Below are 15117 nucleotides of genomic sequence, written 5' to 3' on the forward strand. Positions count from 1 at the left end.
TTGGCTTGTTGGTGCATCGCCCTGATCTCTGGCTTCATCTTCATATGCATTCCCCTGTGTGTGTCTGCGGCCAAGTCTCTCCTTGCATAAGGACATCAGTAATGTTGAAGTAAGGTTCACCTTAATGATCTCATCTTACTTGATCATCTGCAAAGACCCTATTTCCAAGTAAGATCGCATTCCCAGGTACCATAGGACTTCAGCATCTTTTGAGGTTCAACCCTCCGTTCAATCCATAACAGTTCAACCCACAACAGGAAGACAGATGAGAAAGAGAGGAGAGAGATGACAGGGGACAGGGGCCATGGGACTGTGTCCAGCCCTTCCTCCCCTAAAGAGCCCTGGGCAGGGGCAGGGTAGCCCTCAAAGCTTTGGGTAATGACAGAAGGGATGTCTCTAGGGGAAGCCCCATTTCTTTCTTTTTTTTGAAGTTTATTTATTTTTTAGTAATCACTATACCCAACGGGGGCTTGAACCCACGACCCCGAGATCAAGAGTCGCACGCTTTTTGACTGAGCCAGCCAGGCTGAGAGGAATACACGGAGACTAGAAAGACTTTGTGTTGTGTTTGGGGACCCATGGCTTGATTGGTTCTGTTTCTGAGCAGAAGACACCATGAGGAAAATTCCGGCTGTACAAAGACAGAAGCTAAGAGCCAGGGTTGTAGACTGAGGATGCATTGCTGACATCTGGGTGCTGAAGGGAGGCTCCAGCTGAGAGAAGATGTACAAACAGCAAAGTAACACCCCCATGAGCCAGGAGCTGGGACGGGGCAGAGCAGCATGTGTAGATGGTCCCAGTGGCCTGCGGCCAGGAGGGCCCACCCGCTCCCTCCGCTCGGGGTGACTCTGTCCATGGGGGATGTACGTGGGAATTTTATTTCATTCTTAGCAGACTTCAAGTATCATCCCATGATTATGGGCTGCGGAGAATCCTTTTAGGGCTGGTCTAAATCCCAGAGCCTCAGAGGACATGCTGACCTCCCTTGACTTGAATCAGAATAGCTATATTGTTGTCTCTATGTTCACTCGAGAAATATTTATTGAGCGCCCACTCTGTGTCAGACAGTTCTCTGGGGAAACAGCAGTGAACCGATGGAACAGTTCTCCTTGTAGGACTTACCTTTTATGGGGGTGGGATGGGGGCATAGACAGCAAAGAACCAAGTTATCTTGTTTATCAAGTGTTGGACAAATCTACAGAGATTCTCAAAGAAAGCAAGGCAAGAGGACAGGATGCCATGCATAGATGGAGGGGCTTCTGGTGTGAAAGGGTGGGTCAGGAGAGGCCTCGCTGAACAGGCAATATTGGAAGAAACATGAAAGCAAGTAAATGAGCCTTATGGCTGGCTTTTTGGGGAAGGAGAGGTCAAGCAAAGGATCAGCCAGGTAAAGGCCCTGGCAGTGGTAGGGGAGGGGTGGGGAGTTGGCTGGTGAGTTTGAAACCAGTGTTGCTGGAGAGGGTCGGGGAGGGTGTTCTGCCCTGGAGCTGGAGACTGCACATTGCTTGTTCTCTGAAAGTCTTCTGGAATCATCCTTGTTAACCTCAAAATGTCCCAGAAATTCGAAATGACATCTCCCAGAGTGCCTGCCTCTTGGACCTGAAAGCCATATAACTCCCACCCCACTACACCCTGATGTGGGATTTGGAAAATATGGTCCAATCCAGCAATCCTAACTGCTGTCCATCGGGACACTATGCTAGGCTATTAAGAACAATCACATATAACCCACTATGTCACCTCTGACTCTGAATGTCTTCAGGGAAAACACACACACACACACACACACAGACACATACACACTGAGCTGGAGCTCTGGAAGAAGCAACTGAATCAAAAGGAAAAACATTTTTTTTCCATGAGATGTTTAAGCTCACATTCTAAGATCAAAATCAAAATAGAAAAATGAGCAATTCATTTCAGGAATTCCCCAATGACAGCCCCCCTCCCCCCACTCCTGGTTACTGGGCAGACTGGCAGTTCTGCAGTCAGCAGAAGAAATGTACCTCACAGTCATGGTTAGTCACCCTTAATCAGCTAATCCAGCCGGGAGCCCAGGAACTCTGAGCATGCCGGATTCCCTCCTCTCTCCCATCTACAACACTCCCTTGGATCTCATGGCTTCAGGCACCATCCCTGCGCTGCTTTACCATCTGCAGGCCAGACCTCTCCCCCAACCTCCAGCTATTACGTATCCCACTGCCCACCCTTCATCTCCCCTTGACATCTCAAACTTCACATGGCCCAACCAGCCGCTGTCATATATCTCCTTCTACCAACTCCTGCCCTCTCCATCTTGGCTGATGGCAACTCTGTTCTCCCAACTACCAGACCAAAAACTTGAAATCATCCTGGACTCTTTTCTTTCTCTTTACACTGGATATCAATTCACCAGCCGGTTCTATAGGATCTTCCTTAAAATATGCCCAGAGGCTGACTGCTCCTCGCCACCTCCACTCTGGTCCATGCCTTCATCATTTCTCTCTGCAACAGCACCTGAGTTGGTCTCCCTACTTCTGCCCTTTGCTCCCCCAGTCTGATCCCAACATAGCAGCCAGAGTGATCCCGTTCAAATCTATGTCAGTTGTGTCTGTCCTCTGCTCACAACCCTCCGAGTGCTCCCATCTCACTCAGAACAAAGAGGAAAAGCCCTACAATGCCCTCCAAAGTCCTCCATGATCCCCCTCACCTCTTACCCCCTTTACCCCTTTCGTCCTGTTTTTCATCACACTCTGCCCTCCTCACTCTGTTCCTACCACACTGGATTCTCTGCTGCTCCTGGAAAGGCCCGGCACATGCTCGCTGTAGAACATTTGCATTTGCTATCCCCTCTGCCCCAGATGCTCATCCCCACAACGTTTTATTCGTTGCTGGACTCCCAGTCCCGGAATAGTTTTGGCACATAGTAGGTGCTCATTAATATTTGTTGGTTGAATGAAGGAGGTTTTACAACTGAAGAACATGCCACTCTTCTCCTGATTTCCCCCCTTAGTGGCCGTGTATACGAGGCATTCAGATGCTTTTGTGGGCAGGAGGGACTTCAGGGAGCATCTCCCCCCAGCTTTCCTCATTCTCAGAAGGATGAGGACAGTGGTCCTCAAGAAGGAGGGAGAGTCCAGCCTAACTTTCCAGATCACTCGTGGGAGGCTCAGGGTGCAAGAGATAGCTAGCTGTTTGCATCAGTGCCGCAGGTACAGCCTTTCTGAAATCAGGAGGGAATACTCTTTCCTGCCCCCGTGGGTGGGGAAAGAAGTCTTCTATCAATGAGATTCAAATCTGAACTTCTGGGATGTTCCTGTTTGGGTTTGGTCCTGGCAGTGCCGGTGTTTATTTTGCCCCGGAGTTGTGCTCTGTGGGATTGTGCAAAGCCTTGGAACAGTGAGGGCATTAGGACCAGGAGCGAGGCGCATGCTTGGCTCCCGATGTGTCTGGCAGAGGGCTCTCAGCTGAGCACGGAGCTATGTGTGAAAGGAAATCAGGCGCTGCCTGCCGGCTTCACATCTGTTGATCTGACCTGACTTGAAGCATCCAAAGGAGGACGACTGTCAGCTCCGCTGGACTGAGGACCCACCAGCTCCCCCCAAAGACATCGCATAGCAACCTGACCATTCATGCAAGGGGCGGGGGAGGGGGGAGACGAAACACGTGAGACCAAACACCTGAGCAGAATGGAATAATTTTTTCCCCAAGGAGATAAAGGGGGTAAAGGGGGCAAAACGATTCCATTTGAAGACCCCGCGAATGGGCTTTCAGAAGGCAATTACAGAAATCCACTCAGAGAGGAGCCAGGGTGGGACCTGGATCCGGTGGCTTTCTGATTGTAAGTGCAAGTCAGTCTCACACATGCTGTTGGCTAGTGTCAGATGGGAAAAAAGGAGCAGGTTAAGTGACCAGCAAAAAACTTCCAGGTGGAACTAGAAGCCAGGTTCTCCTGCACGCCCGAAGGAACCTGGAGCTGGAAGAGGGAGCGGACTTGAATATGACCTGTTGCATTTGGCAAGTTCCAGCAACATGCTGCTAAAGAAGCGATGCCGGCATGGACCATGCGGACTGCAACTCCTGCTGCTCTTACTGATGCTGGGATGCGCGCTGCTGATGGTGGCCATGCTGCGCCCTCCCCCGCGCGCCCCACACCCTGCCCGCACAGCCCAGGCCGCCCCGCGCAGCCCTGATGCTGGGTACCGCCTGCACTTCGGGGAATCCCAGGAATGGGTGCTGGAGGCCGAGGATGAGGGCCAAGAATACGGCCCCCTGGAGGGTCTGCCCCCCTTTATCTCGCTGCGGGAGGATCAGCTCCTGGTGGCCGTGGCCTCACCCAGGGCCAGAAGGAACAAGACCCAGGGCAGGAGAGGTGGCAGCTATCGGCTCATCAAACAGCCGAGCAGAAGGCAGGATGAAGAGGCCCCAGAGAGGGACTGGGCGGCCGAGGAGGAAGATGGGGCGGTATCCGAAGATGAGCTGACCCCACTCAGCCTGGAGGAGGCGTTCAGTGCCCGCATCCCCCTGCAGAGGGCGCTGCCCGAGGTACGGCATCCACTGTAAGTAAGGCCCTGGCTTCCCCTGTTTCTGAGACGTTAGCGGCAGACTCAGGGATGCCAACTTTCTCCACTCTGCCTCCACTGTCCTAAGGGCAGCAATTCCCAAGATGTGGTCCCTGGAGTCTCAGACCACATCCCAGACCCACTGAGTGAGAAACTCTGGGTGGGTCCGGTGATTTAACCAGCGCTCCAGGTGCGAAAAGGAGGAGCTCTTACTTGCTCTTCTCTTCCCCACCCTGGTTCTAGTCCTTCTGTCTCGGGGTCATCAGGTCAAACAGCTTTTTCCATTCAACACATAGTGAGCTTGGGGCAGATGTTCTCCAACCCACCCTCCAGCTCTAACACTCGGCCTTGATACATTTTGATATTATGATTGTTGCTATTGTTTGCTTTCCTTTTGGGTCAAAATAACAATTGAAACTAACATTTATGTGACTCCTGCCATCGTGGCTGATTTTAGTCTAAGAGCTGTTCATATATCAGTCCTTACAACTCTGTCCGATGAGTGAGAGGATTTACCATCAGGCTGATTTTATAGGTATGGAAACAAGGCACAGAGAAGTCAAGTAACTTGTCCACGGTCACACAGCTGGCAGGTACCAAAGCAGGGATTGGAATCCAAGAAGCTCCAGTCTCCCTGGACAGCCACCCCATGCTGCCCTCCTTAGTCTACTAGACTCAGGGCACAGTCCCAGTGCCCAGGGGCCAGAATGCTGTGCTGATGCAGCCGAGCCTGGCAGGGTGGCCCCACCGCCAGGAGGCAAGCTGGGAAGTGTGACGATATGCAGGCTGGACCCAGGGAGAGGCTGAGCTCGCCTTGTACATCCCCTGTCCTCCCCGACCATGACCATGGCCAGCTGCAGAGGAGGGCTCTGGTCCAGAGGCCAGGGCCAAAGTGGCTGGTTAGTTCGGGGAAGTCCCTTCCTATAAGCCCCTGCTGTTCCTAGAGCCCAGAGAGTTTCCCAACAAGCAAACACATGCTCTGACCCTGTGGGTGAGCGAGTCCATGTAGAGCTGCAATCAAGAGCGAGACAATGTACTCCTCTGAGCCCTGGGCGGGCGGCAGGGAGGGGGGATGTTCCTTCAGCCTGACTGCCTGGTGCTCACCCTCGGGGCCGTGCAAATGCAGGTCAGCGCACGGGAGAGTGGCTCCTTACATTGCGCGTGTGGGTGCCTCACTCATCTTACCCATCCCAACCCTGCCGCTCCAGCTTCAGGTCTTGGCTTAAGAAGCTCTTTTCAGGAAACTTCCAGACCCAGCCAGGCCCACCCCGGTGCAGTTTTGTGCTCTCAGAAGTTTGAATTCATGACACTCACTACAACCAAAGCTAAATGGTCACTGATGTTTGTTCAGTGCTCAGGTCCCTGCCATGCAGACAGTAAAGAAATGAGGGCTGAATGAATGAATATATTGTTTTCAAATTCTCTGGATACGGTTTTTCTTTGGCCTAGAACAAGAAGGAGTGTCTTCATTTTGCCAATAAGAAACATTGCCTCAGACAAGAGGGTCTCTGGCTACCCATAGGTGTGTGTGTGTGTGTGTGTGCGCGCGTGCACGCACGTGCGCGTGCATTATGCAAATGTGCTGTGCATACGCATATCTGTGGGTGCATTGTATGTATGTGTTTGCGCACGTGTGTGTTGTGTGTGTAGTAAACAGCTTGCATGTGTGTTGTGTGTAGTACACGTCTGTCGTGCATTATGTGGTGCCCGTGGGCCAAGTGACTGCGTGTGTTGTGCGCTGTGCACAGGTATGAGTTGTGTGGTGTGTAGTCACACATGCCTGTGTTCACGTTCTTATGTGTGTGCATGTTGATGTACAAAGTGGCATATGTGGTACGTGTGTGATGATGTATGTTTTGCACACAATGCGACGTGCATTGTGCATGTGTGTGTTGTGACTGGGTTTTTGTTTTGTATGTTTTTGTGGAATAGGTGTGCACGTATACTGTGTTGTGACTGTGTTACGTGTGCATGACGTGCTTGTGTGAGTGTGTGGGTTGCGTGAGTCGCACACGTGTCGCACACACCTATTACCTGAGTTGTCCCTGTGTATGTGGGCTGCGTGTACTATTCACGCGGTGTGAAGCGCAGGAGTGTCTTGGGTGCGTGTGGTGCAAGCGTGGGTGAATTTCGCGGCACGTGTGTTGTGCCCCTGTAGGTGGTGTATATGTGTATTGTAGATGCGCTGCGTGTGGTGTGGTGTACGTGTGTGTACTGTGAGGTACCGCTTGTTTTGCATGTTTGTGGGTACATGTATGCACGTGTATTTGGTGTGTATTGCCTGTGTGCATTGAGTGTGTTGCATGTATGTTGTAAGTGTGGGGGGCGAGCTGTACGTGTGTGTGCGAGTGTGTGGCGTGTGTTATGCTTGGGGTGTGAAGTGCATGGGTGTGTGTTGTGCATGTGTGGTGGGAGTGCAGGTGCGGTTTGTGTCACGTGTGCGATGTTCACTGCCGCGCGTGTGTGTGCGCCGCTTCAGTGGGTGCCTCTTCAAGCCAGCATAACCAACTCGTCTTAGGTTGTCTGGGACTTTCCGGGCTGGGAAACCCCGCAGTCCCAGGCAAACCCTCGCCCAGCCTGCCCCAGTTCTCCCAGGCCCGCCATCAGCTCCGTGTGGAGGTGTGTGGCGCCCTCTGCTGGCCCAGCCCCCCCATGCAGCCTGTGCGGCCGGGCGGCGGCCCCCAGCGTCTGCTTTCCCCTCTGCAGCTCAGGTGCTGCCCTTCCAGCCCCTCTCAGGGCACACAAGGGATTCTCTGCAAAGTGAGGCAACAAGCCCCCACACTCCCTCCAGGGTGACGGGCCTCTCCTCCTCTTTCCACTACAAAACCAGGCCCAGATACAGCTCATAAAAGAACAGCCATGTAGTAAGCGCCTACTCCGTGCGAGTCCTGCACTGCTTTCCCACCTGGGCTAGGAGAACTCTGGAAATCCCAGTGCCTCTGCCTTCGGCTGTGGTGTGCTGAGCACCACCCATCCTAGGGCTTCTTGCAAGCCTGTCCTAACCCAGACAAGTCCTGCCGGCCCCAATTCATGCACCAAAATCTCCAAACCAGTCCTGGCCTTTGCTCATTCCCCCCAAAAAGCCTCAGGCTTTTTCTGAGGACCTCTAAGGTCACTGCTGAAGGTCATGTTGAAAAGGGGCATGCAAGGAAGTCAGTAATAACGCAAGACTGGACAGGAAAGAAAAAATCAGTGTAAAAAGTCAAAAGGCAGGCTCTGGAAAGAAAGGCAAAATTACAGGGAACATTTATCTGAACACTTCCTATGTGCTAGGGACCCTGCTAAGTGGTTTTCATTCACTTAATCTTCATAACGAACCCATAAGCTAGATACTAGTATCATTCCCATTTTACGGATGTGAAAACTGAGGCACAGAAAAGTGAAGGGACTGAAGCCAGGTTATCTGACCAGGTGTGTCTGGCACCAAAGTCATGTTCGTAACTGCCACATTGTACTTTCTGGGCAAGTCACTTGGGCTGGAAGCCTTTCAAGTTTCTCCACCTATAAATTAGGGAGAACTCACACAGGTCCACAGGGAGACACGGAGGAGGGAGGAGGATGTCTGTCACAGCGTCCTTGGTGGCACTGAGGAGTTGGAAGCCACCTGGGCACGTGATCAGGGGGCGCTGGGGGAGCTGGGTGCAGCCCAGAGGCACTCTGCAGGAGGTAGACGTCACAGACTCAGTGCACAATACCGATGCGGGGAGACCTTCAAGCACCATGCGGAGCGAAGCAAGTAAGATGCAGAAAAGAGGTCCGTAGCATGACATCACTGGGGAAATGTGAGCCCCGTGCACACTGACCAGTGCGTTCTTTATAAGAACAGATGAAGCTCCATGGACTGGCTGTGCTGTGGGGAGGGCAGGGTCCTGGGGCCAGGGGCAGGACTAGAAGTGAATGATTACATAGATGAAATAAAGAGAAATAAAGAGCCCCAGACTGAAGACTAGGGTTGACTCAGTCCTTCAAAGCTGCTATCAAAGAGGGGTTCGGGAGGAAGAGGCCTTGCCCATTCAGCCTCGTGTGGCATGACAGCTTTCGAGCCTCTGCCAGGCCCAGCTCTCCTTTGATCATCCTGGCATCTGGTGCGGGGCAACCGATTGCCAGGATCAAAGAGGCTCCCAGCTGAGAAAGTGCTTCGTAATCTCCTGGTCCAGGCAATGACCCTCAAACTTGAGTTCACATGGGATCACCTAGAGGCCTTGCTAAAATGCAGATTCCTGGCCTCTCCTCCTACATTGTCTGATTCACTAGGTCAAGGGTGGGGCCCAAGAATTTGTTTTCTACAGGTTTCCTGGGTGATGCTCAAGCTGCTGATCCGAGGACACTCTGTATACTTAACAGGTTAGACAGAGCTGCACTTCACAAACTTTCAAGTGTATGTAACCCCTCCCCCCAGGCATCTTGTTAAAATGCACAGTCTAACGTCGTAGGCCAGGGGTTCGGCCCCAGATTCGACACTTCCATCAAGCTCCGAGCTGGTACTGGTTCTTCTGGTCCACAGACCACATTTTTGAGCAGCAAGGGGCTACATCGCTGGTTCACCAAAGTATATACTCACCAGATTCCCCCATCTTGCTTGTTAAAAATGTAGATTTTCAGACCCCTTTGCTGGAGACTCTCCATATAGTTCTGAGTTGGAGTGCAGTGATCTGAATTTTTAAAAGCTGATCTTAGTTCGGGGAACCATTGATGTGGACAGTGAGTGGAGAGGGAGTAGAGCTCTGGAAGCTTCCATGGAGGAGGTAGTACTGGAATTGGAAAATAGAAAAGAGAGGCAGAGAAGAACACAGTCCCCTTCATGACCCAGAGTTTTGTACTTAAATACAAATGTCGGCTCAGCCGTACCTGGCTGTGTGCTACCTACTTGCATCAATTTAGAACTTGCGTTCCTATTTTGGCCCGTGTGTCCCTGGTTTATATCCCTACAACTGTGACCAACTCATACGCCCAAAGAACAGGGGACCTGGGGCTGAATCCTGGCCCCAGCTTCTCCCGTGGGACCCCGTGTGATCACTCAACCTCTCCAGCCTCAGTTTCCTCTAAAACGTAGCTAAAATAACACCCTCTCATGGGGTTGTAGATTAAATGAGATAAAATGTGTGATGACCTCCCCCCTCAGTAGTCTAGTCCAAACAGAAGGTGTCCTTGTCATATTCTTAAGTGTAGGGCCTAGGAGTGAAATGAGAGATGGAGAAAAGTCTGAGCAGGCAGCTGTGGACATCACATCACTGTCTTATCTCTGATCAAAGAGTTATTTTCTACCCCATGGGCTGCTAAATCATCACTGACTTGGTGGCGCAGTGGAATTACCTGGTAAGTGGTAAAAACTATTCATGCCGGGTCGCGCTCCAAGGGATTCTTACTTAGTTGGTCTGGGGAGAGGCCTGGGCCTCCCCAGGTAGTTCCGATGGGCAGCCAGGGCCGAGGACCAGGGCTTCGAGGCACCAGGTCCACCGCCAGTGGGGAGACGCAGGAAGGGGTATCCTCTCCTTTGCTCCCTCCGTCCTGCCCAGAGGCCGCTTTGGCAGCAGCTTTGTTGTCCAGGAGAGGGTGGTGCTGCACCGGGGCGGGGGCAGTGAGGGGAGAGCAGAAGGAGCAGGCTGGGGCCGTCACCCGGGGCTGGAGCTCAGCTTACCCACCCTCCCAACCTGCAAGGGAGGGAAGACAATGCCGTGTGGACAGTAGGAGTGCTGGGTCTGGGCCCTGGCCAGCCGAGTCACAGACGGAATACACACGCACCAAGCCTTCGGCCCTCAAGCCCAGGGCAGCCACGGCTGGGAGCGGGCCCCCCCCACCCTGGATCTCCACTCTGGATCCATCACCCTTCAGTGGGCTTGTGGTATAGACAGGCTGAGTCTAACTGTCTGAGATCAAATGTGCTCGTGGGAGTCAATGGAGCAGAGTCTTGCTTTGTGCTTCGGGTTAGGCTGGGGGATTAGATCAGAGGTGGTTAACTCCCGTCTTACCTTTTTTAATTCTTAGGAAAACCGCTTTTTCCCCTGAAAGTGTGGTCCTCAGGATCAAAAATGCAGAATCAAAAATGCAGAATTTCAGGCCCCACTCAGACCTACTAGATGAAAATCTCTCTTGTTAACAAGATCCCTAGCTGATTTCTATTCATGTCAGAGTTTCAGAAACTCTGATGAGGCCAGTGGTTCACAGCCTTGCCTGCACATTAGTATCTACTGGAGAGTTTTACAGATCGTCACACCCAGGCTCCACCCCAGACCAACCAATTAAATACAGTCCGCTGGGACTCTCCTAAGTGATTCCAGTTGCCGCCACCCTTTGAGGTGAGAAGGAGCAGAGACATTGGAGGGCTTCCTGTAGTCTGCACAGGGAATGAGGAGCTGGGACTGCCCAAGGAGGAGGGCGGCGGGTGCAGGAGGAGGACAGGAAAGAGACTCACAAGCCATAGCCCCTCTGGGGCTGGGCCTTCCTGATGTCCTCCAGCAGCCTGTGTCCCCGGAGCCTGCTCATGTTGCCCTCCTGGCCACTTACCAGCTAATGTCTTGCCACTAACAACCACTGTCCTTTGCTCAAGCTCTGGTCCAGAGGCCAGCAGCATCAGGATCACCTGAAGTGCAGCCTCTGGGATCCAAATCTGCATTTATGGACAGAGATTGGGGTTGGGGGGGGGCATGACAGGTGGGCGTTAACATCTGAGAGGCCCTGGGCAACCGCTTGGCTTTTGCTGCCTCGTCTTCGGCTTACTGCCTGTTCTATGACCTGCTACCAACTGCTGGTCCTCTCTGTAGGTCCGAATATCAAACTCCTTGAGGTAGAGGAGCTGGAAGGTTCACCTGGCTACGATTTGGGGGAGGCTATGCCCGTTAGGGGGACTCTTGCCCCAGGATGCCTCATAGGCCCTGGTCAGTGCGCAGACCAGTGACTCCTTGTCAGTGCCCATCTTTAGTACAGGGCCAGGGAGCCAGAATCAGAGCAAAGCCAAAGATGCCTGAAGCCCCTGAGAAGGAGACCGTGAGGCTTCTGAGGACCCCATAAAGAGAAGGGGACTGTGTGACCCTTGTGTGACTTCTCTCCAACTCTGGGGAATGACAGGCGGGCAGCATTAGCCTCAACTCTAGGCTCCAGCTTGTCCCATACTCCTCTCTCATTTGTAGGAAGTTGTCCATCCCTCAAAGGATCATCCCCAGGCTGTGTCCCAGCCCTTCTGGAAATTGGTATTCCCAGGATGAGCTCCAGCGATTACAAAACGGACTGAACACTGGGATTTTCACAGAATGTGGGATGCTGACTCTCTGGCATTACCCTCCCATTTGCATAGACCACCAGTCTATATGCTCTTTGCGAGCAGGAACAGTGCCTACCTTCATTCATTGGACAAATATTTATTTAGCAACTATGAAAGGTGAAAAGGTGAGCAAGACCCAGCTCTAAACCCAAGGAGCTTGGGGAGCACTGAGGGACGCAGAGAAGCACCCAGGTTGTTGCATCGGTGGGCTCCAGGCAGCGATATGGAAACCCAGCTGAGTGGGGGACCTCTGCTGATTTGGTGGAAGCTGGAGGTCAGTAACCCCAAAACAGAAAACCCAGCAGACACCTTTCTACTCTGGCCAGGCACAGAAAGGGTGGGGGCGGTGTTTGTGGCCCAGCCAGGCCATCTGGCGCAAAGCAGTGACTCATCCTTTTCAGAATCATTGCCCAAATGCATTTTCTGAGTTCAGAGGGGATCCTGGAGCTGCATGCAGAGAGGGCGTGCATCTGTGTGTAAACACAGACCCCGGACTCCTCTGATCTCAGAGTGTGAAGATCTGAAGCTAACATTCATTCAGCAGCCCTCTTGGGCCAGGAGGAGCCCTTTAATCCAAGCAGCACCCCTGAGCTATAGAAACGTATCAGCCTCACCGTGTTGGCTAATTAGGGGATGTAAATGGAGCCAGGAGCCAGAGCCAAGTTGATTTGATTCCAAAGCCCTTGGTTTTTTCCTTCCCTGCTGCAGCCACTCAGAAAGATGGACAAATGAGGTCAGGGTGAGCTTGTGGACGTATACTAACGCAAGAGAGTAAAATATCCACCAGCTATGTGGTTGAAGGACAAAGAAAGTAACCCCATTAGGAAATAAGAAGAACATGCATTTCTTCATGGATCCTCTTCACAACTGCCTGTCCCATTTGGGGACCACTTTGCAATGTCCAAAAGCGGTTTCTAGGCACCGCCTCACCGGTTCCCCCAGCGAAGCCGTGGCACAAATAGAACAGGAAGAACGTGCACCCCCACTTGACAGAAAGAATCGGAAACGTGGAGAGGGGGGTGACTTGCCCAGGGCCCTTTTGCTCACTTGTTTTTTACCTACCTACCTTATTCCCTCAGACGATTGAAAAATACAGCACAAAATAGAAAATTGCTATTAATATAATGTTAATCAAGATAAGGGGAAATAAATTTGGAATACCTTCCCTTCAGTTCCTGGTATGCCCAAGCTCCTTTTCACCTGCAGGCCTTAGCAGGGGCTGTGACATCTGCCGGGAACACTGTTCCCCACCCACGCCCCTTTCTTCAACTGCATGCTGCCCACCCTTCAGGTCCTGGCTTTCATATCCATGCCCCACTCCCTGAGTGTCTCCTTGGAGCTGCGGCTGTTAAATAATCACTTGGTTATCAGCTTCATAGGACATAAACTCCGTGACATCAGAGACTGTCTTAGTTTGGGTTCCTCCAGAGCAGACCCTGAGACGAAAATTCATTTTGCAGATGATGCCAGGGAGCCCTGGTAAGGGACTGGGAATGTGGAGCAGAAAATAGAAGGCCGATGAAAGGTGTGTTTTCAAGGCAGTTACCTCCGTGGGCAGCTAGGGCTCAGCCTGCTGGGGAATCTGGGAGGTGCTATGGAACACGCCTCTCCATGTGTTTGACCTCCTTAGGGTCAGGGTTGCTGGGTATGAATACGTCAGCTCCTTTTAGTCACTGGCTGAGGGCAGCTCTCAGGGGAGGGCAGCTCTTCAGGTCAGCCACGGAGAGCATCTCCAGCAGGCAGAGAAATCCCTCAGGCAGTTGGAAGGCAGGCTGTGGTGTATTGTAGGGGTACGGCCCAAGGGGATATGGGCGCCACAGATTCAGCTTCAAGGATCTTACCTATTTAATTCATCTTTCAGTCCTCACAGACTTCGGTTGTCAGGAAATACCTGTTAAATAACTGGATGGAAAGAGGGAAAGTCAAGACCAAAGAGAAAATTAGAACGAAAGTAGGCAATCCATAGAACCCTCTCAATGACTAAATATCCTAGTTCCTTACTCTGAGCTTCCTGGCAGCCAAACTGAAAAAGGAAACACCCATAGATATCATGATCCTTATTGCTCACGAGGGGAAAACATACCAAGTCCTCAGAGGAAGAAAAGTGCCTTTTCCTAGCATTTATATCTGATAGGAATTTCCCTCCAAAGCTGTGTAGAGGTGATAGTCAGTGATAGAGGACAGACACAACACCCTCAACAGGTTCCCTCTGTGATGAAAACTGAGAGCACGAGGCCAAGCATGACTCCACAGAAACAAATTTCTAAGGTAGCCAAGACAGAGCTTTCTGAGGACCTTAATGAATCAGTGTAGATAGTCCAGAGCAGCTGAAGGAATCAATGGATTGTGTAATCTCCAAATAACCCTCCATCATTGTCACTTTGATTTGGATCCCGGGACCCAAGCCTCATGACCCTGGATCCAGAACATTCTGTTAAGACTTTAGTCCAAGATGGCAGTATCTATACTGGTTAAGAGCATTAGGTTTAACATCAGACTGACCAATCAGCTATCTGCTGTGTAACTTACAGCAAGTCACTTGAGCTCTCTGGGCTCTAGTTTCTTCATCTCTAAAATGGGAATGTGTGTCCAGTATCTCGTGCTGCATACACATCACCTCAACATTTCATGGCTTAAAAAACAGATAAATTGAACTTCATGAAAATCAAAACTTTTTGTGCTTCAAGAAAGTGAAAGACAACCCAAGAATGGGAGAAAATATTTGCAAATCGAATAAGGGGTTTGTATCATAATACATAAAGAACCCTTCCAACCCAACCCAACAAAAAGACACCCAATTTAAAAATAGGCAAAGATTTGAGTGGACAGTTCTCCAAGGAATACATAGAAATGGTCAAAAAGCTCATGAAAAGATGTTCAAACCGTTAGTCAGTAGGGAAAAACACAAATTAAAACCACAATGAGATATCATTTCACCACCCACTAGAATGGCTAAAATAAAAAAGGCAGACCATCATAGGTGCTGACAAGGATGTGAAGAAGTTGAAACCCTCACACATTGCTGGTGGGATTGTAACATGATACAGCTGCTTTGGAAAACAGTTTGGCAGCTCCTCAAAATGTTAAACAGTTACCACATAACTCAGGGATGCCTGGCCTAGCTATAGACACATGAGAATTGAAAACAGATTTCGTATGTTCCTAAAAACTTGTTTCACAAACTCATAAAAACTTGTACATGAATGTTCATAGCAGCATTACTCAAAACAGCCCAGCATGGAAACACTTAACTGTCCATCAACTGATGATTAGATAAACAAACTGGTATATTCAAACAATGGAATACTAGTTAGCAGT

The 15117-nt window shown here is 51.1% G+C and overlaps 1 protein-coding gene across 5 annotated transcripts in view; it reads left to right on the forward strand.

The window, feature by feature from the left end:
- The first annotated feature begins 3368 nt into the window (after nucleotides 1–3368).
- Nucleotides 3369–15117, forward strand: part of GALNT15 (polypeptide N-acetylgalactosaminyltransferase 15) — a 46345-nt gene continuing 34596 nt past the window's right edge. For 2 of the 5 annotated variants that reach the window (XM_036078082.2, XM_078072040.1), the window contains exon 1: nucleotides 3369–4538. In XM_036078082.2, the coding sequence (XP_035933975.1) occupies nucleotides 4012–4538 (527 nt within the window). In that variant the 5' untranslated portion in view covers nucleotides 3369–4011. The remainder of the gene's footprint in view (nucleotides 4539–15117) is intronic. The other 3 variants (XM_036078083.2, XM_078072041.1, XM_078072046.1) reach the window with 2 other exon arrangements.

Source organism: Halichoerus grypus, chromosome 1 (assembly GCF_964656455.1).
Source record: "Halichoerus grypus chromosome 1, mHalGry1.hap1.1, whole genome shotgun sequence".
NCBI classification, from domain to species: Eukaryota; Metazoa; Chordata; class Mammalia; order Carnivora; family Phocidae; genus Halichoerus; species Halichoerus grypus.